This window comes from Asparagus officinalis, chromosome 1, assembly GCF_001876935.1.
Source record: "Asparagus officinalis chromosome 1, Aspof.V1, whole genome shotgun sequence".
NCBI classification, from domain to species: domain Eukaryota; kingdom Viridiplantae; phylum Streptophyta; class Magnoliopsida; order Asparagales; family Asparagaceae; genus Asparagus; species Asparagus officinalis.
The window spans coordinates 90,584,691-90,608,013 of NC_033794.1; the positions used below are offsets into that span (position 1 = coordinate 90,584,691).

The 23,323-nt window shown below is 36.1% G+C and overlaps 2 protein-coding genes across 4 annotated transcripts in view; one reads left to right on the forward strand and one right to left on the reverse strand.

The window, feature by feature from the left end:
• LOC109827752 (polynucleotide 5'-hydroxyl-kinase NOL9) overlaps positions 1-13,583 on the forward strand; it is a 14,876-nt gene extending 1,293 nt beyond the window's left edge. Inside the window, exons 3-13 of one of the 3 annotated variants that reach the window (XR_002243502.1) lie at positions 30-321; positions 402-499; positions 583-616; positions 1,757-1,923; positions 2,148-2,334; positions 3,622-3,802; positions 4,072-4,183; positions 6,224-6,351; positions 6,442-6,598; positions 13,513-13,522; positions 13,569-13,583. Coding sequence is in view for 2 of the 3 variants with exons in the window: in XM_020394775.1 (XP_020250364.1) it covers positions 155-321; positions 402-499; positions 583-616; positions 1,757-1,923; positions 2,148-2,334; positions 3,622-3,802; positions 4,072-4,183; positions 6,224-6,351; positions 6,442-6,510 (1,143 nt within the window). In the remaining variant the exon portion in view is untranslated. Of the gene's footprint in view, positions 1-29; positions 322-401; positions 500-582; positions 617-1,756; positions 1,924-2,147; positions 2,335-3,621; positions 3,803-4,071; positions 4,184-6,223; positions 6,352-6,441; positions 6,991-13,512; positions 13,523-13,568 lie in introns of those variants that run through there. The other 2 variants (XM_020394775.1, XM_020394778.1) reach the window with 2 other exon arrangements.
• On the reverse strand, positions 7,726-22,952 carry LOC109827770 (serine/threonine-protein phosphatase PP2A-1 catalytic subunit-like). The gene is made up of 6 exons (XM_020394790.1): positions 22,503-22,952; positions 21,500-21,614; positions 18,317-18,425; positions 18,152-18,229; positions 8,657-8,848; positions 7,726-8,216 (listed from the first exon to the last, which is right to left on the reverse strand). The coding sequence occupies exons 1-6, from the start codon at positions 22,753-22,755 to the stop codon at positions 8,043-8,045; spliced, it is 921 nt and encodes a 306-aa protein (XP_020250379.1). The 5' UTR covers positions 22,756-22,952; the 3' UTR covers positions 7,726-8,042.

A 23,323-nucleotide genomic window follows, 5' to 3' on the forward strand; every position in this document is an offset into this window, starting at 1 on the left:
TTTTTTTTTTTTTTTTTTTTTTTGAAAAGATCATAAATCATGAATGGGCTGGGTTTAAACAGCCCAAGACAGTAAATAGCCCAACCAGCTGCTTTTCAACTCCCAACGCAATTTTCACTCAAAAATTCGATTCTGCCGCCACTGTTTCTACGTCATGTCCTATTCCTCTTCCCGGGAGGTAATCTTACCGCCTCAATGGTCGGAGGCGGTGATCACAATCGCGTCCTCTTTTCCTCCGCCGCCGATAACCCTAATCTGCGGCCCTAAAAACAGCGGCAAGTCCACATTTTCCCGATTCCTCCTCAACTCTCTCTTGCAAAGGTGCTTCCTTTCTTGCTCTAGTTTTGCCCTAGTTATTGTTTTGGGATTATTTTTATTGATTTTTTCCAGGTTGTAATTAGGTACAAGAGAGTGGGGTATTTGGATACTGATGTAGGGCAACCGGAGTTTACTGCACCGGGATGTCTCTCACTTCATGTTATTGATGATTGTTTATCTGGTAAAACTTGTGTTTGCTTATTTTATTTTTAATATTTTAATTAACGGTAGGTTTCGATGATTGGTTTCTTTTTCTGGGTGCAGATTTCACGAATCCTTGTATTAAAGCCCCTGAGAAGTAAGCATATTGATTTTGATTTTGGATTGTCAATTAAATTTCATTTTTAGGAATTTTTTGTGTTGATTTAATTGTTAAGTATGGGCTTGCTTTGGATTTTTCTTGACATGGGTATGTATTACTTTTGAAGGTATAACTAAAGAAAGAACCTTAAATGCTAATGTCATCTGTAGAGGACATTAATCAAATAGGCTCCTTTTTTATACAAAATTTTGGACTGTAGATGCTTACTATTTTCATTAGAATTTGCACGTTCAACGTGCCTTTTGATTACAGTTCCAAGTATTTTACAGTTAAATAGGAAGTTATGCGCTCCATGATTGATATTGGATTGGGACACTCCTCTTACTAATTCCCTCTCTAAATGAGAACTATCTCTCTGGCATGCCTATTTGAGTAATGCAAAATATGAAAACATTGCTTGGGGAGTAAGTCTCAAGATTGATTATTTGGCAAAATTGATCTTGAATGTTTCATACTGCACAAGATCAGGCTTTAAATTGAAGGCAAGAAAAGATAAATGGATTAGAATGTAATATATGATAGGAGAAAATATTTGACCATATAAAGAGAATTTTGGTTTGGTATAAGAAAACATGCTATAAAACATAGATTTAAGAAAAATACTGTTTCCACCATTCACTTTTGTGCCTACTTGATGCATAGACAAAATAACTTTTTTTTGGGGTGGGGGGGAGTATAGACATTAAATGATGTTGATCAATTTTAACAGAGTGGACTCTAGTAATGGATTCCTGAACATCAAGTTCCAATGAGAGTTTTTTGCTCCAAATCTTTCCCAAATGACATTTTGCCTATGGTTATAAGTTCTTTTTTAACATAGGACATAATTTATGGATTTTATGTGGAAACTGATCTTCATTAGTTGAGTTTATTTTTACTGGGTGACATCTTTAGCAAGTAATTCATAAATGTCTCTTCTATTTTCATTCAGTCCCATCTGTTTCTTTGTGGGTGACATCTTTAGCAAGTAATTCATAAATGTCTCTTCTATTTTCATTCAGTCCCATCTGTTTCTTTGTCATTGAGATTTCTTCTTTTCCATTCATAAATGTCTCTTCTATTTTCATTCAGTCCCATCTGTTTCTTTGTCATTGAGATTTCTTCTTTTCCTTTCAGGTGCTTCTTCTTTGGTGATACATCTTCAAAAAGAGATCCCAATGCTTACTTAGATTGTACCTTCAGCTTATATGATTGCTTTCTCAAGGAATTCTATCAGTTGAAGCGCAATGGTTCCAGAAAATCAATGTCGCCACTTATTATTAATACACCAGGATGGGTGAAAGGTGCGTGTGAGGATTCTCAGATTTTTTTAATAGCAATTTTATTAACAACTGCATTATTTTGTAAAACTAACTGCTTACACGTAACCTCTTGGAATTTGCCTGTATGTTCCTTTCACAGAAATTCACAGCACTTCTCATCCTTATGTCCAATAGTTTCCATGTCTTGTTTATAGTATATTTTGCCTTTAATAGTTTTGCAACTTATGGCATTTTTTTCATATTAGGTACTGGATTTGATGTGCTTGTGAAGATGTTGAGATACATTTTTCCTACTCACGTGGTTCAATTACGGATTTCCGCTGAGAGTAAGAATCTTCCAACTGGGATATTCTGGTTGGATCAACATGAACACAAGGAACCTATCAATTTGTTTGAGATTCATTCAGCACAGAGAGACTTTTTGGACCGATCGTGAGTTTTCAATCACTCTTTAAAGTTTATAAGTTAAAGGTTAAAATAGTTAATTAGAAAGAAGCCATCTGTTGTGCTGGATGATATACTAACTAGAAAAAGCTGCACTCCATATGCCTATCATGTCCAGGAGCATAAGTATTTGTATTTCAGACAATACCTCAGTTGCATCCACTTAACTCTAGCTGATCAAGTGGGTGATTGATTTCAAGTATTGTAAGAAATTGTGGAGAGAGTGAAATCTAATGTAATTAGCTTTATTTGTTTAAAATATTCAGGTTAGGTATTCCAGACACATTAATTGTGAAACTCAAACTCTTCCTCCTGTGGTTGGACATATTCAACTTATGTTAAACAGTTTGTTTGCCTGTTTGCTGATTTATATATTGACATTCACTCAAAACGGTAATTNCCCCACCCCCCCCCCCCCCCTTTTTTTGTTTTTTTTTTTTTTTTTTTGGGGGGGGGGGGGGGGGGGGGGGGGAGGGGAGGAGAGAAAGGAGAGGGTTGCAGGATTGATTGCTTGGTAAAAAGGCTCATCTTGAAATTCTAGATGAAGCAGATCTTCCTGTGAAGAATTAGACAAGTGACCTTAAGGTGAGGACATTTCGTCAATAGTATTTCTAGACCTTAGGTTGTACACTATCTTATCGGGTGCCAAACGTATGGATATTAAACTCACAATTTAATACACCTATTATGAGAGTCGATGCCTTATCCTAAGCTTGAGCTTTAGAAATTTACTATCTTGCACCTAGTGAGATTTCTTTTGGGGGCTGTTTGTAGGTTTGATATAATTTCTCGCCCCTGACCTTCGAGATTCTGAGTTATTGAGGTTTTCAGGATACAGGAAGAAGTTGTAAGACTAAGACCTCCCAATCGCTAAGTTGCATGTATAAGGGTGCGGGTCTGGCCGTATGGGTGCAGGTATGGGTATGGGACACAACAGATTTGTAAAAGGTAGGGTCAGGGGACGCGGCTGAAACATAAGGGCTGAAATCATAGTTCCAAGATGAATATGCAAATAACCCCTGAAACCTTAGGGTGCATTTGGCAACTTCAAAATTGAACTAGGCTAGACTAGCTTTTTCATATGCAACATGAGAATAGAATATGCAAATAACCCCTGAAACCTTAGGGTGCCTTTGGCAACTTCAAAATTGAACTAGGCTAGACTAGCTTCTAGCGGTTCCTTTGTGTATTAATTTATATAAAATCTCCAGAGTCTTCTAAATAATGTACAAATGGCTTCTTCAACTAACTTAAATGAATTTATCTGATTTGCAGGGTGTTAGTACCAAAGGATGCACGTGTTATGCAGGAGCATAGACTTTTTGAGTATTTTAAGCAATGCTTCCCAAGCAGTTACAATATAGAAACCAACAAAGAACTCGCTTGTGCCTTAGCGTCTCTCCCTCCCTATGAAGTTGCAATCTCAAGGATAAAAGTTAAGCATCTCCATTATGAGGTTAGACAGAAAAATTGAAATCTCTATAACAAATATTTCCAGATAATTATTCTTTAGTTGGATGGCACCATAAGATTTTATTCTCTTTAGCTACTTTTTCCTCTAATGTGCTGAAGATAAAACATTTTTCTGACTATTCCCATTTGGCCAGTTGGCCTATATGGATATCGCACTTGCAAATTCTTTCGCTCAAGTGTATAGCAAATGTTCAGTTAAGCCCATATTATATTTTTCAGTTATTGTTAATGCACTCGGTTATTTTCTATAAGGTTCCAAAAAGTGAAATATTTCACAGTCTGAATGCTACAATAGTTGGGCTGGCGGCTAGTTCTCTGGAGCCAAGGATGAATGGAAGTTGCACGCCTTGGTGTTTTGGACTCGGTAATAAATATTCCTCTTTTCAGTAAGGCTATATATTTCAAGTTATTTATCAGAATATCCATAAGAGATCTCTAGAAATGAGCATCTGTGACGTCCCAAAGTTTGCCCATGTTAATTTGATGCTAATTTTAATATTGTGGTGTTTTTATGCATTTTCACCTAATTATATGCTGATTCATCAGCAAGTCCATTATGCTGGTAAAATTCGAAAAGAATATTGTTATAAATAGCGGTAAATAGCCCCGCAATAGCGGCGCTAAAAGCGTTAGCGGTCCCTTCCCGCTACGCTATCGCCCAATAGCGATAACATATTGCGGAGTATGCGTTTTCCGTTTGCAAAAGCAGCCAATAGTGTGCCATAACGGTAAATAGTGGGCGATTGCATGCGAAATCCGTTTTTTGACTGCTATTTAAAAGCGATTGCATACTCCCGCCACCTCTCATAGCCTCTGGCACCTACCTTAGTACTTCCTCTCACCTCCTTTACCGTGAGCTCCTCCTAGGGCAGTCCTCTCACCGCTCAGCTCTTCTTCTCAAAGACGACTCCTCTTTGACTCCTTCAGTCATCTTCGGTATTACGTAATGGTTACATGTTTATTTCATGTTTAGGGTCTCTTTAAATTATCAAATATATACTTTTAAGATTTTTTAAAATTTTCTTTAATCTTTCTTTTTTTAGTATTTATACATATCTAAATTGGACCGCTATTTGACTTTGCGTTTTTACCGTTATTTTGCCACAGTAGCCCTAAATAGCCTTAGCAATGTCTCACCGCTACGCGACGCTATCCGCTATCGCTAACCTTATTAGTTGCAAGTTCCAAGGAACAGGATAAATTCCGTTATAAATATGCTGCTATTAAAAGCATTAGTGCAGAGGAAGGTATGCAAATATGTATCTGCATATCCATAAGAAATCTCTACAAATGTGCATGTCTGAAATCCCAAGTTTACCGATTCCAAATTGATGCTAATTATAATATATCCTTGTGGTATTTTTATGCATCTTCATTGAATATATGCTAATTCATTAGCATGTGTTAGTGAAAGTGAGAGAAAACACATTTCCTTGTAACCATTCGAAAAGAAAGTTGCAAGTTTAAGGGAACGTGATAACAGCATCGATGAGGATACTACTAGTAAAAGCTTAAATGAATATAAAATGGGCATAATGAAAAGAAAAGTAATGTTCCACGTCTTTATGAAATCCTTATTTAAGATATTCCTCATGCTCTATAGTTAACATCACGCATGAGGCCAAGTTGTGGCAGGAAGCTGTTTGCCCTACATGTACTGAACCACGTCTAGTTCCTTCCCATGATGAATATATGTGCATACGCACATGGGGTTAATTAAGAAAAAGAATAGAAAAGAAAATGTCAGCCTCCTTCCACAATTTCCAGGGAGCTTGTCATGACATTTTCATCACTGATAACCCGATCACATAAATATTTGCAGTGCTTTTGCTATCTTTTTAATGTCTCTCCCACTTCTTGCTGCTAGTTCTCTTTCCTTTTTAGATCTAGTAAAGAACGGCAGTTTGCGTATGTATATAATGGTTCCTGCCCTGTCCTCACGTGAAACTATAACATAAACATTGGAGAAATGGTTTTCCATTTGTTTCACGATTTTATAGAGAGCTAGCCAGTCTTGAAATATTTCATCATTGAAAGCTTTCTATATAAAACTTATTCGTTACTGTTGGTAATTATTGTAGTCACCCGCTTCTTCACAACTGATTAAGGAGTTCTTCATGAATATTTTGTTGTTAAAAGATTTATAACCTAAAATCTTTGCAGTGTTGTGTGTGCGTGCATCCTAAAAATACAAAATAAATATACATGTCCACATGCATAGGTACAGCCTGGAAGAGTTCAATAACCTATAGTCTTTCATGTTCACTATGTTTGAGGAGGTATATTATACATTTACTTGAGGTTCTCCCGGTTTATAAAATGTCATTTTTTTGATAGAAATTACATTGCATATATTTTTTTACTTGCGCTATTGTATTCTTAATATCATTAGCTCCTGGGTCAGGCATTGTGAGAGGTGTGGACGTTAGAAGAGATCTCCTTTATGTGATAACGCCGGTTCCATGTCAAAGCCTAGAAAAAATTGATCTTCTTTTGCTAGGTTATATCGAAATCCCCATTGGCTTTCTGCAGGTAATTTTTCTGGTTGCAAGTAAGATTCGATGTTTCATTGTGCTATTTTAGCTAGCTGAATATAACATTTGTTGTAATTTGTTTGTTCAGGCAGGTGGACTTGTCTCCCCTTATATGTCTACTAATGTCATGCACAAACTCTCGGCCAAGGATTTGTAGAAAGCCAACTCTTTCCTAGAGGCTCATGAACTGAAATATATGGCAGTGGCTTCTCGCTGTTCCATGAACATGAGAGAGAGAGAGAGAGGCCTCGTGAAATAGACAGAAATACAAACTAGTAGCAATGTTGCTTCTGATGATCTCGTCGCAAGAAATCAATTTTGGAAGCGGAAATTTTGGTCTTGCAAGTTCAAGTGATTGGTGACTAGGGAATAGTTTTCAACACCGTAACTGGCTAGAACTGTCTGCCATCAGGATAAACCTGATGGTGATACTTCTGCATCCAGCAATTTCAGTAAGGAAGCGAAATGTTTGTGTTTGGAAATTTGACTTAAAACTGTTTCTCATACTGATTTAAGGCAATTCCATGTTTTGATAGATTACAAGTGCTGATAGTGTTACATACTGGCTTTTGGCTCTGTAGCCTCATGTATAAGTTGATCTTCTGACTTGCTGTATACTAGTGAATGATTATATTAACTCCGGCCAGAGGATTAATTAGAGAATAAACTGCGGGGGTGGGGGAGTAAAAACTGTTTACATGTGCTGTACCTAAAAAGTTCGGTTAACCAGTTTTGCACAAGATGGCAAGACTGGAGTTGAGGCATAATCCAGAACATTGGAGTTAGGCTTGGTTTGGTAGAGGAGGAAAACGAGAGGTGAGGGGGGAGGGATAAAAGCCAGATTTGCCTTGGGTAAAGAGTATATAGAAGGGGAGGTAAGAGTGAGAATAGGGGAGGGGAAGGAGGCTACATCACTACATGAACTAAAACGTTAGAGCGAGAAGAACACCTCTAAATTGAGAGGACACAAAAAAAAAAAAAATAGAGAAAATAAACTACGAAGGTGCAAGTGTGATGACTTAGAAAGGGATGTCTGTCAATTCCTCCATCTCACTGCGCCTCTCCTCCCATCACCTTCCATCCTCAAACCTCCTACCAAACCAAGCCTAGGTTCTACAGAAAAAACCCAACGGTGGTAAATCTAAAATCGGGCATAATCCAGAACATTGGCGTTAACAAGTCTTTCGAAGGTCCAACAAATTCATGCACCGCTATTCTTCGTTTCTCCTGAGATCACAAGCATACCAGTACCGAGTCCGAAGCAAAATAATAAATGAGTAACTTGGCCAGAGCTAGTCTGCCTGCCAGCAGAGCGGTACCATCACATCCGACGTGAATGAAACTTACTAGCCCTTGGTTCCAAAAGAAAATATATCAAATAAATACCTATTTCGCCAAAGGTGTTTTCAAAGAAAGGTACAACGCCAGCAATATCTTTCCTTGCTTTGTCATTGCTGCTTCTTTAGCTTAAGAATACAAATACACATGAACAACAAAGTGCCTCTCGAAGTCCCTTTAACCTAACAACCCACAGCAGAAGCAGCAACAGAACTCCCAAACAAAAGAATGATAACAATAATAATCTCTCTCCACTAACCAAAAACTCCTCTTTTCTTCCAACATTTATAAAACACACAAGGCAACAAATCAACACTTTCATTTCAACAGGGCGTGGGAAAGTGATGGAGACTACAAAAAATAGTCTGGAGTCTTCCGGGTGGTATCTGGCTCAATCTGTCTTGGTGCCGGATCGAATTGAAGGAAATTCTGAGACATATTCTCCCCAATCTCTAATATTGCAGCCATGTTACCACAACGGTAACAGTAGTTCGGAGCACTGAATACTGTAACCACATTCTTGTCCTGCATTATTCACGAACAGAATATACGAAATATATTACGATTCTAGTCATTTGGGGACCAATGTAATCACCAGTGCAGAAGCTAATGAAACCTTTTGTTGCAGATAGACCCCCGGTACTATCATGTAGTTGCAAATAGACCCCTCGTAGTTTTATAGCTCCAAATAGAACTCCGGCCCAGTTGAATTTGTAACTCTTTTAGCCTCGAAAGAAAAAAATTTATTTTTTTGACAATTAGAACTCCTGAGGGTAAAAGAGTCCAAAAAAATTCATCCACAATAGGGCGATAGTCCAGGGGGTCTATCCGCAACAATAGAAAATGGGCAATAACACAGGGAGTCTAACTGCAATTAGCCCTTTGAAAAATCCCTGATGGCAAAACAAGAACAAGGATGCATTTTGTACAAGGATACATAATAAACTAGTACTAAGCTGACCCACCTGACACCAATTGAAACCTTCCATAACTAGTTGGTGAGCTCTAGCTACTAGTGAAAGACCATTTGTGTGATTGAACTGTTGTGCTATGTCCTGTCCAAATGTGTACCCTGCTCCTCTCGGTGATATGCCCCATCCACATCGATCATCTGGATCCGACCACAGAAGATCGCACATAGGCCCTTCATGTGGAACCTACGAGCGCAAACAAAAAAGTCAGTGCCCCTAGGTAGAAAGAAATAAATGCAAACGAAAATGATTAAACATGGGAAGTATAATAAATTTGTAAGCAATGCTTATTGAAACAAATACTAGCACATAAAAGTATAATTGTAAGCAATCTTTTCCTGCAATGAATCTATCGTAATAAACTCAATTCAATATACTGACTTTTCCTGCAATGAAACAAATACTAGCACACAAAAGTATAATTGTAAGCAACATACATATAGTTTTCCTTCCAATGTCTTGCTTCCCTCTACAATGGCATTTGATTAAATGGATTGTTTAGACCAGATAATTTAAGGCCAGAGAATCAAGAACAAACTCGGCAAATGCAGAAGGGAAAAAAATCCCGCCTCCTATCAGCTATGAGTGGTATTTTTGTCCCTGGATGGCATGATGTCTGACAGGATTGAGTATAAGATACAGCGTTTATCTTCTGCCATGCAAATTTCATGTATGCAGACCTAGTCGCATCCCCCCTCCTATGTAGCACGGACACGGATCCGACACGGCCATCCGATATGCCGACACGAGGCAAATCCTAAAAAATACATAGGATACGTGTGTTCGACACGTGTGTCCGACACGGACACGACACGACACGGCTTCATGTTATGCGTGTCCGTGCTTCATAGCCCCCCTCTTCCTATGATTAATTGACTGGGCCAGGATCACTGCACTGTTTTTTGGAATGTAACTGAAAGGTTGAAAGCTTTAAGCCTCTAACCAGAATTCATCAATTTCTTTTGATGGAACGTGTTTCCTAGGGAGTTGCTCCAATTTAAGTTACCCTGACACCTCGTCAGGGCTCCAATATCTGTGTCCAGCACGTGTCCGCCTCGAACACTCCTTAGGCACTCCTTGAATATGCATACATTTATTCCGACATGGACTCAATTATATAATACATGTTTTAGTTTAAAACACACCTCCTACACTCCTTGGATGCATATCTTACACTTCACATCCACTTCCTGCAACTCGTTGAACACAGGTTGAGCTTGTTTCAGCAAATACCCAATTAAGGAGTATGATTTCAAAGGATCGTTAGGTACCTAGTTTAAAACGAGCATTTTTTCCAATTTATAATCGACTTAATTAATAAACATGAAAATGTTATAGCAATTTTAGTTTCCATAGCAAGTAAAAAAAAATTGATCACATGTAGATTATTAATTTCAGTGTGTATATATGGTTGTGTCTTCGTATCCTAGCTATCAGATATTTGTCATGTAAGAAATTTAGATGGCTAAGATCCAAACCATACTTGGACGACAATAAAGAACAAATAAAATTTCTTCACTTAGGGAAAAAAAATGGGAAACTCTTGATCTGTTTAACAACTGGAGTTTTTATAAGATGATTTCATAATTGAGCAGTCGAAGACAAAATAATGACTAATTGTTATGATGTAAATAAGCAACCCTAAAATACTGGTGAAATTTGTTCTTGCAGTGTTGTTGCATCCTTGATTTTTCATTCCCAAAATTTATTTATTTGGATGAGATTAATGGGTATCATTGTCATAGGAGATTTCCCTCCTTGTCGCTTATGTGGCACAATCCCCACCATCCTCATAAAATAGGCACAAATCCCCACCAACTCACACTATCTCTCCTACTTTATGAGGATGGTAGTGATTATGCCACATAGGCATCAAGGAGGAAATCCCCTCCTATGACAAGGATACCCATTAATCTCTATTTGGATATTGTCAGCAATTACATCTTTTTGCTTGCAACTGAACGGTCAGCCTTTATTAGCTATCCGATTCTCACTTGTAGTCAGATAAGGTCAATGCATGTATCCCATATTTGTTTCTTTTGAAAATTTACTAGATTTCCTTTTTGATATTTAAATATATCCTTATTCATATTTAATAAAAGAATCCGTATATAGATAGCAAAACCTTATTTGGGTAGTATCAGGTCAGTTTATTTAATTATGTGAGCTTTAGTTTCATGTTCATGTCATAGTTTGGAATGTTCTAGAAAGAAGAAAGAGAAGGAAAAGTACCAGACTTCAAAATTGTATCAAAATTACAATTTTATTTCTCCCAATTAGAACAGGATAGTGTCCTTATTTTCTCCAACGTTTTACTATCCACTATTTATATGAATCTACAAATGGGTTAGTTTATTAAATATATGGATTCATTTACCAAATATGGATAACCCTATATTTGATCAAACATAAAAAAAATAAGTACTCTAATTTATTGTTATCTTTTTATTTCCTCCTAGGGTTCAATAACCAGCTAAGCTCCCTCAGCTGACATCGGCGAGAGCTTCCATGGATCAAAGAACAGAGCTCACTTTGGCATCAGTGGCATTGATCCTTCATTACCGTTAATGCTGATAATGACGTCATCAGGAGCGAAAACAATTTTTATATTTTCAGTTTTTTTCCTAACACTGTTGCAGAACCACAAGTTTTATTTATATTTGCTACAGACCCTCTCTAGAGCTTTTAGAAAGAATTACTTTCACCCGAAAAAAGAAAATAAAGTGAGCCTTTTCCATAATTTATTTTTGAATTATTTTATTTGATTGTTTTAAACTAAGTATGTATATGTGTGTGTATAGAGAGAGGGAAGGTCAAGCTCCTATAAACTTAAGTTAGTAGTGACCTCAGTCCACCAAACTTTTACTCTGTTGGGTTTGTTTAAAAATTGTACAGACGTATGATGGGATTTGTACAAAACTAGCAACAGAAAAAGAAAGCAGAGTAAGTCTCTGTTAGTTTGAAGTGGGCCTCACAAATATCTCTCTCTTCCATTTTCTCTCTTGCCTTCTCTCTTATGTTACTATCTCACAAGTCATCTCTCCTCTACTACACCGCCTCTGGTGGGGATGACACCGCTGCAACCACTACGAACGATGCTAACTTGCTCTTGCCCAATCGCTTTCGTATTATCCTCAGTCCCGCCGCCCACTAACCTCACCTTCACAACTGCTGCTTCATCGCACCACAATCGCTGATCTGACTAGAGAACTATAATCTATCATCATACCTCCTGGAAGCTCTAATGTACACTGACTTGATCTTACCGATGTACTTTCGTACGTCTTCTTCGAAAACTTCTCTTTAGCAGAAATTGTCTCGTCTTTAGATCTCATTGTTTGGGTGACTTCTTCAGCTGTTTTCTTGATTGAAGAGTGAAACAATCAGAACCTCTTCAACCTTGTAACTGATGAAGAATCTTCTGATTTCAGTCAATTTTATTACTTGGGACCAAGCATGAATACTTGGAATCTAGTAGCAAATTTGAGAAAAGAGTTAGGATCTGTGGGAATTAGGCAAGGTTTTAAATGTCAGCCGACATGTCCGACATGTCAGCCGACATATCGGTTTGAGAGCTTGAACGACACGACATGAGCGTTTTCAACTCATATCGATTTTCAGGGTCAAATCGAAAATATCAGGGCCATATCGGGCATATCGACCGATTTTTCAGCCTTAAAAAATCAACCGATATGACCTTTTTTAGATCTGTTTTTTGTTATCGGGTTTGAATTTAGTGATAAAAGCTCAAACCTGTTTGACCCGTTCTCATGTTTAAGGGTTTCTTATGAAACCGATAGAAAAAAAAAGAGAAAAATTAGGGCTACAGCGAACTTGAGAAATGATCACTCCTTTCGTGGATGACGATGTCATTACCCCTCCATCTCGGACCCCCGTCATCCATCTCCTGTTACGCCCCGAAATCCGAACTCCAACCAAACCCAAGGGTGGTAGGGTATCCCGTCGTCGGGATAAAGGGAAGAAGGTAGTCGGTGACTCATCCGAAGGATCACAAGCAAACGAAGAAGAGCTCCGATACCGTCTTCTTGCAACGTCTCGTCGTCGGTACTACCTCCCTACGACGTCAAAATCCACCCATCGCCGGTGCCGTATCTAGAATTTATAAAGTATGCTTATATTGAATTTAGGAATACTTAGATTACATTTAGGACATAATATTATACATATGCGCACCACCCGATATGGCAATTCGATATTTAGTCCATGTCCCCCGATATATCCCCGATTTTCGCTATCCGACATGGATTTCAACCATCCGACATGAACCCGATATCCGACATTTAAAACCTTAGAATTAGGATCAGTGTCAAGAGCGAGGGGTTGTTATTCTTTGAAGAGATTGACAAAGGAGGAGAGAGAAATGTTGGTTGTAGCATTTTGAGGGGTATTAAGATGAATTCTGATGCCACTATTTGTTATTGGCTAGACAGAGCTTTAGCAACAATCGTTAGTACAAATACTTTACAATGTCATTCAAACATATAAAATGTCAAACTTGTACATCCAATCCGGACATGATTTTTTTTCCTCCTTAAACATGCCACTAAATTTGTTGAATTTGTTATTAATTGTGCTTCAAGTTGGAGATTTCATCAAACACCTTGTAAGCATTAAGCATAATATAAAACAAATTGAATCAGCAATTCTTGGTTCTTATGTGCCTTCAGTTACATACAATTCAATATAATTCATCTTAAATTACAAACAATAAAAACATACAATCTATCATTTTGTTAAAACATTAATTTCAATAGAGAATCTTACCCAAACTTACCTATTACTTGCAAATTGCAATAGAATAGACAAGATTAGAATGAAAAGAATGTGAGAGAGAGAGAGGTCTCAGAGTTTAGAATAGAAGAGGGAAGGGGATGGGATTTGTGAGAGAGAGAGAGAGAGGAACAGAATAGAGAAGGTAAGAGAGAACGAAAGAGAGAGAAAGATATTTGTGGACCCACGTCAAACTAAGGAAGAAACTTATTCCGATTTCTTTTATTGTTCCCTAATTTGCTCAAATCTCATCACACGTCTGCACAAATTTTTAAGTAATTCTACATATCAAAGGTTTGGTAGACTGAAATCTCTGTCAACTTATGTTTGATTGGAGTTTCTCTCTCTATATATAAACACACATATACATGAGAAAAATGTAGGAATTTTGTACCAAACACAAATTTTATGCTTAGTAGTGAGATGACTAATTTCCATCCACTCTCTAACTCTTCTAACCCATGTGAATGTGATCACCCATTTGAATGGGTAAATAGTAATGAGTCACCTCACTACCAACCATAAAATTTATACTTGGTACTAAGTTCCTCCATATTGCTCCATATATTGAAATTTGATAATATTTGCATTAGAACATATTTAAATTTTAATTGTTTATCCAAGAGTTGAAAACATAAAATTAAACCAAAGGCCATTGTCATTAGACAAACACATTTAACACTTTGACCTGCAATATGAAGCATTGTTTATTTTCGGGGATGGTACTAATTTTATCATAAAATCTTTAAAGAGAGTATGTAGCAAATATAAATAAAACTTAAGGTTTTACGATAGTAAAGAGTAAATAAAATTACATAAAAAGAACATTTGCTTTGAAGGTGTCAATGTCTAACACTGAATATGTCTAAGGATCACCACCAAGGATGCTAAAAGGAGCTCGCGTCATCTAATGCATGAAAGCTCTCATTGGCAGCAGCTAAAGGAGCTTTGCATGCAGTTGAACGCAATGAAAGGGCGAGGCAACAGTAGATTAGGGTACAAACGAACTAATGCCAAGATGAACAGTTTGAACTTTCCTCTACACAATATCTCATCCCAGTTTAATATTCAGAGGATGCAATACTAGAGAACTAGAGGACCTAATAGCTATCTTAATGACTTGATTAGTAATTCAAAATATTAAAGATTTAAGGGACTAATATTAAAAAAACTTATTTTAAAGGCTTACAAATCACAAGCCTACATGTGTCTTTACAAATGGTTAATCTAAAACAAACAAAATAACAATTTAATGAGGCCTGCCTAACAGTTGTCTCATGTGTTAAATTGTAGTGAGAATTTCAAATTTGCGTTAGGTTGCAACAAGAACAGGTCAACTAACCTCCTCTGTGGAGCAATTACAGGGTAAAAATGAATTTGAAATTTGAAATTTACATTGGCTTCTGCACGAAAGTTATGATCGCAAATTATTATAATCATCTCATTATCGCCCTCTTTTCTCTCTCTTGCTCTCCCTCCTAAATCTTCAAGCTGATTACACATATTCTCTCCTCAAATCATGACCCCACGAAGCTCCGACGACGACACCTATTACTGCATTTGCCGCATCAGTCGAAAAATCTACCGTACGGGAATTATAGATCATAACAAAGTCAGCACCAAATCTACGTACGAAATGCTTAAATAAGTTTTCATCCGATGTGGTTAAACACCAAAAGAAGTCAGTAGTAGTGTCGTAAGGAAGCTGAGGCTCAACGGTGGGCAGCAATTGAGATGTGGACACATAGGTTAAGCTGAATTTACTATTGATCCTTGATATCTCTACTTATCTTTAAATTCTTTGTTGTTACTAATATGTTTGTTTGTTATGGAGCTCTATTGATAATGTTAATACTCTATTGATGATGATGTTCCAAGGATGAGCTATGTTAGAAAAATAAACCAGATTTGATTTTGTGATTTTGATTGTGTCGATAAGTTTTATTACATGTATTTTTGGTCCATTGGCTTATATTAATGTGAGGAAACTAGATTTGGAAGGGTTTTGGATTTTCTCTGACTTCAATTGGATCAAAGTCCTACGCATTTATGATGCATATTAATGTCTAACTAATTACTTTCTTCCTATTTATGATTCAAATCAAATTAATTATATCTAATTAATATAATCAAATTCTTCTTTCATTAATTTTTTTCACGTTTAAATAGATTTTAATCAAGAGTTTTGTGAGATTTTCATTTTCGAGAGTTCAAGCCAGAGTAAATTTGCATTTTGCTTGCACTATAAAAGTAGAAAGACAAAGTGATAGAAGTTTAAAATAATGTATGTATATTGAAAAAGACAAGGTTATTTACCACATTTTTACCACTATTTATATGATTTAATTATAAAAAGAAAATAAAAAGGATGAGGAAAATAGTGGACATCATGGTCACATGGTGAAGGTAAAAACAAAATTTCTCTAAGAAAATCATGTAACCCCCTCTCTGCAATCCGCACATCCCCTGTTAAAGGACATTTTCACTATAAATAATATGAATTATTTTAAATCTTTTTTGAAACGAAAATATGCACACAAAAAAAAGTTTCATACCACATGTATTTGACATGTAAAGTTTTTTATATAGTTGTATATATACTACCTTATAAGGACGAGGGTGATAAAAAATTGAAGGAAAAAGAACAAATTCTCTCATAGGTAAATATCCAACAAGGGAAAATTATAATTTTATATGGCACAAAAAATAAAGTAAGCGAGAGAATGTTTTTTTCTTTTCATATTTTCACCATACTCTCACTCCACTACTCTCCTCCATCTAAACACATTATTTCTCTATCTATTTCCACATCGAGCTTTGAACTTCTATTTATTTTTTTCCAATCACTTGATATAACTATGACAATTTTAAATTTTTAATAGATGACCTTCAAAATCTAACCATCTATCAGCTTAATTGCATCAGAAGTTTGTTTAATTGCATGTATCATGTATCTATCTATATATTTTATTATACAAAAAAGATCATGTGAAGTCAAAATTAACATGAATGAGAGGAAAATTCTTTCTTATTTCTCTTATATAGCATGAAAGAATTCACACTCGAAATGTATTGCAGTCTGTTATGGAACCCAAAAAGCCTACAAGCACAATATTAATGAAGAATTGAAGATATAACAAAATATATCTTCTATTGATAAAATCACAACTTGAAAATGGAAGAGAGATGTAGGATGAAAAGATTGATTTCTTTGGTTTTCATGTTTCTAGCCTATGGTATTGCTTGCATCTTCACTCAATACAGAATTTATGAAAAATATTTCTATAGTCTTGCATGTGCATCCTTGCTCCCTCCAGTCACATTTTTGTGATTGCATTTATAATCACCTTTGCAGACCCCGCACAAGCACACAACCAGGACCCAGGGCCATACTTCACCCTTGAGGATGGTGAAGGGCAAAGACATACACACAATCCAAAACAGTCAGCCTTGCAGGACACGTAACAGTTGAATGTCTATGTGAAAAATATCAACTTGGAAGTATGATAGAGTTCGTGTAGAGCTAAAATACCTAGAACCAAATCCAATGACACTCTGTTCTATGAAATCCTATCACTGTTTTAAAAAACCTCCGTCTAGTCCGCTTAGGCATACGCCTAGACCTAGGCGGTACCTAGACCGCCTAACTAGCGCCTAGCGCCTAGGCGGTATTAAGGCTGCCCACTTAGATTTTACGAGCGTTTAGGGGAGCATTGTCTGCTTACGTAGATTGCACCCTATAGGTCTTGATTGTGATTTTATGTGTCGTAGCCTACACGTCCTCCAAACTCTATTAACCTCCAAATATGAACATTTTCACTACCTCCTCCGACCTTCAGCAAAACCTCATCGACCACCACTTAAATGAAGAAAGAAAAAAAAAAGCTCAGAAACTGCTTAGGCGCCCGTCTAGGCGACTAAACGTTGGGCGCCAAGTCCGACGCCTAGAAGCGCCCAGCGTTTAATGTAACATTGAATCCTATGCTTAAATGCATTAACCATAATCAGAGGCATTTTGTAAGACTTTTGAAGGGGATTGATAAAAGTGGGAAACAAGATCCAGTACAAGTAGTTCAATGGTCTAAACACAGATGTGTGATATGGTTCGCCATATCATCAAAATATGAGAGGTAAAGACATTGCTAAAATGAAAGAAATATGGAAAAACTATTTTTCTAAAGTTGATCTCTCTCCCCATACCTACCAAATACAAAGACTGAAAGTACCAAAATCCTAATTATCCACAAATCAAGGACAAAAAATAAAGGTACCCCAGTGCATGAAGCTTCTGTTATGCCTAGGTCTGAGAAGGAGTTGGACTACTTTGAATCTATTGTATACAACCTACCCTGCTTTTTTACAAGAGGCTGTTTCCACAACTCGAACCGAACTCACATGGCGACAATTCTTGGCTCCCCTTAATCAAGGACAAAAATGTATGTATGTATATACATGTATGTGTGTATTGAGATGAAAAAACAAAACAGGAACAAAACAAACTTTTTTATAGGCCTTCTCTAATGGTTTTTAGTATTCAATATCTATCATATCATATGCATGAGCTAGGTGTTCATGACATCATTTAGTGTTATTATGTTCTTTTTAGTAATTGCTAGCTAATGACATTGTAGAGCAATAACAAATTTGACACATTAGACAGAAAAACTACTGAGAACAAGCCAATAGTAAAGTGCATACCTCCTGTATACGGTCTAGAGCACGAATATTGTCTAAAGTATCCAAGGATGGGGATAAACCACCATGCAAACAGAAAACCTACACCATATAATCAACTTAATTTGAGAAGATAACATAAGGTATTAATTTAAATGAGAATAGTAGGCAGTAATCTCAAACTCAGACCTGGTTCTCAATAAGAGCCGTAAGTGGTAAATAATCAAATAGGTCCGTGAAATACTTCCACACGTTTGCATTACCATACTTTCTCAAGCATTCGTCATAGAAGCCATAGCTGAAACGAAAACACCAAAGATTTATATTGTAAAAATCACAGAAACAGGTATTATGAAATTTATAAGATTAATAGCTATAGATTCTATAATGAAATAGGATAAATAAGTTTAATATAATTGCACGTGCAAGTAATACTAGTATCTCATAAAATCTCTTGTCAATAATTAGGCTAATTAGTTTTTCTCTCTTGTCCATAGATCTCTCTTCTAATTAAGTCCTACTTAACTTATCTCCTTACCTTAACACAACTTATCTCCTTACCTTAACACATACTTTGATCCTCTCTTTCTTTTTCCCTCAGAAAATTTTTTTCCTTCTCTGAACTGACAAATTAAATGAAATAACATTGCACTCGTCCTATTACTCATTCTATTTTTCAAAACACTAAAAGGGAACCATAAAAGGAATAAAATAAAAGAAAAAAATATAAAGATGGCTGTGGATTGTTATTTTAAATTTCATTTTTTCCCACCATAATTATTCTAGCTTCTTTTAAAAGAATTGATTTTGCACATTAGATGGTTAAGAATTGTTATTTTTTAACTTGATAATTAAGTTCCATAAGTGTTCTTTAGTATTCACGTCTGCAATTAAATCTTGCTATCGTGCGTGGGTGTACATGTGCTCTGAAAATACCATGTACAGTGTGAAGAGATCTAATCACCTAATTTAATCAATACAACATGATTTTGTTTGCTATATATCCCATTATTGTAACCTCATTTGCATGGTAGCAGAGTTATGTTAACCGTAGTCGAAGAACATCATGCAACCTACTCGAAAGTTCTAAAAGGTGATTAAATTTTATGCAAAGAAGAAAAATGGTGTACATAAAAAAAGCAATGGTGTATATTAAAGCAGACTTCATGAATGAAAAGAAAATAATGTGCTGCTGCACATAAATCTCGATTAAACTTCTTTTTGATTTTAGTTACGAGAACAAGAAATAAAAAGAAGAAAAATTTTGATGGACAGAATTACAACAAAAATTAATTCAGTTTATTTTTGTTCTGAGAAGGAAAGAACAAAAAGAAAACAATTTGTAGGAATTAATTCATTAACTTTTTTTTTTAAAATAAAAAATAAAGTATAAAAAGGTTATTTGGGAGGATAATTATGATGAGACAAAAGCCTGTAAGAAATTATCAAAAGATAATTAAGTAGGTAATGGATTCAAAAAGAATTATTTTTCTTTCAACTTGGTCTGGAACAGATAGAACAGGTAATAGGATAAGTAGGTAAAGAGAGAAAAATAGATAATGTTAGTTAACTAAATAACAGTTCCAGTTTGGTGTTCTTTTCTTTCATTCGTTAGTTTGGAGAAAAAATTTAGATGAAAACAGAAAGAGAGAAAGAGAGGATTGGAGGATGAGTTAAGAACTTAAGATAGATGAGAAGAGAAGTTTATTAATATCTAATTGGTGAGAGAGAGAGAGAGAAACTACTTTCACCGTTTCACGGGCCTAATATTCTACATTGAGGATAATCCTACATACAAGGTGAAATGGGTGACAAATTTTATCAGTGTCAACATCAGGATAGAATCAGGAGGCAATCTTGTGATAGGACCTATGTCCAAATGTTGGCCATAATCAGGGGGCAATCTTGTGATAGGACCTATGTCCAAATGTTGGCCATAAAATGTTGTGGCATCATGGGGAATGAACTTGGTGGTGAGATGCTACAATTGCATTGAAGAGACTTCTATTATAGATGTAAATTGCATCCGGTGGCGGAGAATGAGAAATCATATCATTCATCCATTCACCATTTCCTCATATATTCTATCAAATTGCCTTTACAACAGTTTCATCTACTCCTCAAAGCTCGTATTCAAGCATGATTCCTTCTTGGTACTAAAGGTAAGAGAGCATAACCATATACACAAACATATTATATTTCAAAGGCCTAAATTAAAGAATGACAACGTTAAGATATGCCCAAAATGAGTTAAATCAAGAAGGATAACATAAATTTATTAGAAGGATGCCCCATATGTCAGATCATGAATATTGCAGTCCGGATATTAAATATTTCTAAGTACCAGAATATACATAGAAGATTTTATCACCAATATCCTACATTCTCCTCACCATTTTCTCTTAATCAGTAATGAGCTTGACGCTCAAGTTTGTTATTGTAAAAATCATTGGAACTAAAAGGTCTTAATACACCTATTTGCTTCTAATGATGCAATCCCTTATAAATATTCACCTCCCAACAAAAGGACAACTCATGGTTCCTAGCTGAGCCTTTATGCAGCAGTTTATGGTCTTCGTATTCTCATGTAAGCTGAGTTTCACTTCTTCTATGCAATAAATAAAAGATGTCAAGATTGAAATGCCACAACCACAACGCATGATGCACTTTCATCTTACTCGATAGCAAGTAAAATTTGGGCATATTGTTAATAGTTCTAAAACATTTATTCATTTGACTAATACGAACACCACATGCATACATGACACACCTTTCATGACTCTATCGCAGAAAAGAAAAAAATGTTCTTTCAAAAATATGACTAAATTTGTTCGACTTTATCACATCGATATTTTACTCACAGGACTAGTACTAATTTTTACTAGATGTGTGAGGGTTACTAAGTTGATTGCTAGCAAAGTCAAAAATCTAGTAACATCACTGCAGAAACAAAACCATGACAAAAACCAATTAGGCAATTACTCAATTCAGCTGTTCAGGTAGAACTACATAATGGCCGTTTAGAAAAAAGAATCAGATTCAACATTCCACTAGCAACTTGTCAGGTCCATTCAATAATTTAGCAGATATCATGATTCTGTCAACGAAATTGAAACAGAATCCTTTCTAAGGAAACAAAAGGAAGAATTTTTTGATACATCCTACACAAGGACCACAAAGTCCATGAACTCCTGACCAGCCACAATAAAAGCAAGAGAAAGCACAAAAAACAAAGATGGTCAACCAATTAATTTTGCGGTCCTTCAGAAGTCGCAACCACTATCGGTATTTAAATTTCAAGTTCTAATCGCTGATTTTACATTGTTGAATCCACCATAAGTTTGAAACAAATAAAGTGAATATCACACTTACACTTGAGTAATTTGCCGGCTCTCATGATTTCCTCTTAGAATTGTAATCCTATCTCTATAACGAACTTTCAGGGCAACCAAAAGTGATACAGTCTCCACGGAGTAATAACCACGATCTGCATGAGAAAACCATTGTTACTTAGCTATGCTTGTAATTTAAAGTTTGCCATATTAATGTTGAAGAGTGCAATAAAACTAAATTATTACCAGATTCTTTGACAACATGCACATTTATATTTTATGAGGGAAAAGTGGATGTGAAATTTCTTCCGTATAGATCCCATCATCCCTTAAAAATTTGCATACTAAACAATACCTTTAAATTTAAGTTTCAGCCTCCATGAAAAAAGCACACAAAATTCAGTTCAATAATAACACTCACAAGTCATATGCCATAACCTTTCTAGTAAAGAGCTCAGTTGTATAAGTGACAGAGTCTAGTCAAGTTGTTGAATGCTTTGTCAAAAATGGGAGCGGCAAAAACGAGTTTCTAGTAAAAGACATTTTCAAGGAGTTTTATCTACTTTATTTAATGTGACAAGTAACGCATACCTAAATCCGAAACTGAACTAGCCATATTGTATAAATTATTAGATATTACAAACTGAACTAACTGATTGTACAGTAAAAATCATTCTCATCCCATTACTAGCTAGGGTATCATTCATGTCTTCCTCTAAACCAATTGAAATCATATGGTATAAAACAAATTTAGCTTAATGTTACATGTACATTATTAGATATTACCGCTTGAACTAACCAATTGTACAATCAAATCATTCTCACCCCATGACTAGTCACTATATTGAACTTCGAAAACATGATGATATCTCAAGAGTTAAAATGTATACTAACGCATAAAAAACCTCTTAGCTTAATCGCTTGCTTATAAATGACATTTCTACTTACATCTAACAATTTCTAAGTCGAACGAAAAAGAACAGCAACCATAAGAAACTCAAACCTCCAACTTTTACATTAAAAAAAAAAAGACAAAAACTGACCTACATAATCCCCCATAAAGAGGTAATTAGTATCAGGCGCATCTCCTCCAATCTTAAACAACTCAATCAAATCGTGAAACTGGCCATGGATATCTCCACAAACAGTCACCGGGCACTTCACCGGCTGAACATTCCACTCCTCCATCAAGATCGCCCTCGCCTGCTCGCATAGCGCCTTCACCTCCACCTCCGGCAAGAACTTGCACTCCCTCAGGTGCTCGATCTGGCGATCGAGATCCGAGTACGAAGGCATCGTCTCGATCGCCGATCTGCGATCTGATTCGATCAGATCGGCCGAAACTGCGGGTTTTGTGGATGAATAAAGAAGGTGAGTACGGAAATTAGGGCTAGGGTTAGGGGCGGGGTTGGGGGAGGGGTGCGAGAGAGAGAGGGACTGGTCGAAATTGGGGGATTTTCTTTTTCCTGGGTTTGATTGATTCGGTGGTTGCTTGCATCCATTTTGGGGATTCCTTTTATTATATGAAAAATGTTATAAAATAATAGAAAGAGACCACGGTCCAGAAAGTGAAGAATGAAAATAACAAAAAGTTAATTCCACATAAACCCCTAAACTTTGAGAGTATCTCACATAATTTTATTTATCTCACCTAACTTTTACGAACTTTTGGGTGTCTCACAAAACCAAATAGATAAAAATTTAGTTAGAGAAAAAATTGCAAAAGATTAACGAACCCATGAAAGATAAAAACACAAACTCTAGCCTGATGTCACAATCGAGTAGATGATGAAGACACTATTCTAGAATTGCCCGGCAAAAAGATAAAGGTGAGGAAGGATTGAACTTAGCTCAATAAAAAAAT

Excerpts from the sequence above, each read along its gene's own strand:
- LOC109827770 (XM_020394790.1), bottom strand. The coding sequence starts at position 22,755 with ATGCCTTCGTACTCGGATCTCGATCGCCAGATCGAGCACCTGAGGGAG. Across the intron at positions 18,426-21,499 it reads AGCCGGCAAATTACTCAAGT|CTATGGCTTCTATGACGAAT; the intron begins GTAAGTGTGATA and ends TTTTCGTTTCAG. Across the intron at positions 18,230-18,316 it reads CGGCTCTTATTGAGAACCAG|GTTTTCTGTTTGCATGGTGG; the intron begins GTCTGAGTTTGA and ends TATATGGTGTAG.